Here is a 2,380-nt window from a genome sequence, read left to right on the forward strand (position 1 = left end):
CATTAAGGGCCCAAAGGAAGTTACCTGATTGTGCCATTGTTGCTACACTAGTTTCTGATGTTTTTTTAGTAGGTTTCAGTTGGCCATTTGGAGAAGGTCCAACTGCTCCTTAGTAAACACATTATGTTCAGGGTTGAAGTTACTTTCTAATGATGTACTTGCTTGGTAGGCCTTTCCATGTTTGTTTCCAACGCCTTTGTTGGGCTTCCAATCTGGAGGTTTGCCATGAATATCCCAACACACTTCTTTAGTGTGTCCTGATTTTTTACAGTGTTCACACCATGGTTTTGGTTTTCGTTGCTGATTCTCAGTTCTATGTATTTCTGGTTTCGATTGTAACGGTTATCATGAGTATTTATACATACCTCATTACCAAGATTTCGAGCAAGTAAGGCTGATCCTTCAGTTTTAGAACTTACAGTCACTCCTAACATTAGTTTCTTTCTACTTTCTTCTCTTCATACTTCTGCAAACACTTCTCTGATGTTAGGTGATGGTTTAATAGCTAAGATTCTACCACATACCTTGTTGAGTTCTTTATTAAGGCCAAGCAGAAATTTGAACACTCGTTTCTTTTCAACTATCTTTTTGAATGTAGCTTCATCTGCAGTGCATTTCTACTAATCTTTCAACTACATCCAGTTGCTGCCAAAAGACGAGATAGTTGAGTGAAATAGCGAGTGACTTGCATATCCCCTTGCCGAAGCTGATGAATTTTTCCTTCAATTTCAAATGACTCTGCAGTATTTTCTTGGTCAGAGTAAGTTTCACGAGCTGCTTCCCAGATTTCGCTTGCAGCTGAGAAGAGTAAAAATCCTTCACCAATCTTTGTCATCATGGAGTTAATTAGCCACGACATAACCATATTATTTTTCGCTTTCCATGTCTTATATCTTTGATTAACTTGGTCTGGGATAGGATTTTTGCTTAACAGGTAGCCTTCTTTTCCTTTTCCATATATGAACTTCATAACTGATTGTGATCAATGTAGATAATTCCTTCCATTTAATTTATGATTAGTGATTGGAAGTATGGTCCCTTCAATACTGTTAGAATTTATGGATGCCATAAAAAAATTGTTGATTGGCAAAGAAATTAAGGACAAAATAGGAAGAAAGAAAAAAAAAACTTATCAAAGAGCCACTTTAGACCCGAAAAACCGCCCCAGACCCGGTTTTGTCAAAAAGTCGCTCCACACCTGATCCGATTGGGTTAGAAAAGAAGCACTCCAGACTCGACCTGATCCGATTAGGTTTCTGAAAAAAAAAAAAAAAACTGCTCCAGACCCGATTTTTAACACGATCCGACCCACGAAAACTTACCGATTTATTGACCCAGTTCAACGATCCACATACCAACAAATGGGCGATCAACACTCTATACCCACGATCAGCGACTACCCACAATCGAAGATGATGCTTACGAGAATCGACACCCACAATCGACGACTTTCGATTGATGAACGAGCTTCGTGGTCGTCGATCGAGGAATGGGTTTCGGCCAAGAATGCTTTAATTATTTTGCGATTCACTGTTTAAATGCGATTTGATGTGTTTCGATTGGCTGTTCGTGAGAGTCAGAGTACGGATTCGCTTCGGATGTGAAGCTCCAAAGAATCGATGGAGGTTTCTCTAATGCACTGCTTCAAGGAAAATGGTATGTTTGAGATTTCAATGTTCTGTTTTTCTTTTCTAGGGTTTCAAACGTGAAACCTATAGAAAACACTCTGAGAGGGCGCTCTGATACCATGTTGTAATTCTAAACTTTTCTCTTATTTTGCTTGTGATTTTACAAGAGGGAGCATCGCTTATATATACTTCTATGTTAGCCAACTATGGAAAAAACTTATAACGGAAAAAATGTACATATGGTAAGAATAAGAATAAATGCAATTTATGGGGAATAAAATCCAACTGGGTAAGGAAAGTAGAAGGCTTTCCATATTCAACAATTATCTCATTTAAGAGATTATGTAACAAGGAGATGTGATCGTCACGAAGATCACTTCAAAGCACAATGTTGTCAATCTATTTACGAAGGCTCTCGCGGCTAAAGTATGTGAGGGTCACCTAAAGAGTCTAAATCTATGGGATATGCGTCTTTTTGTCTAAGGCAAGTGGGAGTATTAGGGGTATAAAGTATGCCCTAGTTTATTGTATTGTGTACTTTACTTTATATTATTGTTTAAGATTGTACCCTAAATCTCGTGGTTTTTAAGGTACAAACAAAATTCATTTTTAATAAAATAAGAAGTTATTTTATTTGAAATATAGAATTGTGTAACTCAATCTAATAAACAAGATCTGAGGTTATTTAATATAACTTAAACATGTATGTGGTCGACATACAGGTGGATCATGTTTAAGTAATAAACTAAATG

General features: G+C 37.0%; 1 protein-coding gene across 1 annotated transcript; it reads right to left on the reverse strand.

Annotated features, from left to right (window-relative positions):
- Positions 1 to 628: 628 nt before the first annotated feature.
- LOC150032979 (uncharacterized) lies at positions 629 to 970 on the reverse strand. Its single transcript, XM_090307091.1, has one exon. The coding sequence runs from the start codon at positions 968 to 970 to the stop codon at positions 629 to 631; it is 342 nt and encodes a 113-aa protein (XP_090163217.1).
- Between the last annotated feature and the right edge of the window lie 1,410 nt (positions 971 to 2,380).

Source organism: Benincasa hispida, chromosome 11, assembly GCF_027475165.1.
Source record: "Benincasa hispida cultivar pf3 chromosome 11, pf3_genome.v1.1, whole genome shotgun sequence".
Taxonomy (NCBI): Eukaryota; Viridiplantae; Streptophyta; class Magnoliopsida; order Cucurbitales; family Cucurbitaceae; genus Benincasa; species Benincasa hispida.

Bases quoted from the DNA above. Each gene is read 5' to 3' on its own strand.
- LOC150032979 (XM_090307091.1), bottom strand. From the start codon at position 970: ATGAAGTTCATATATGGAAAAGGAAAAGAAGGCTACCTGTTAAGCAAA.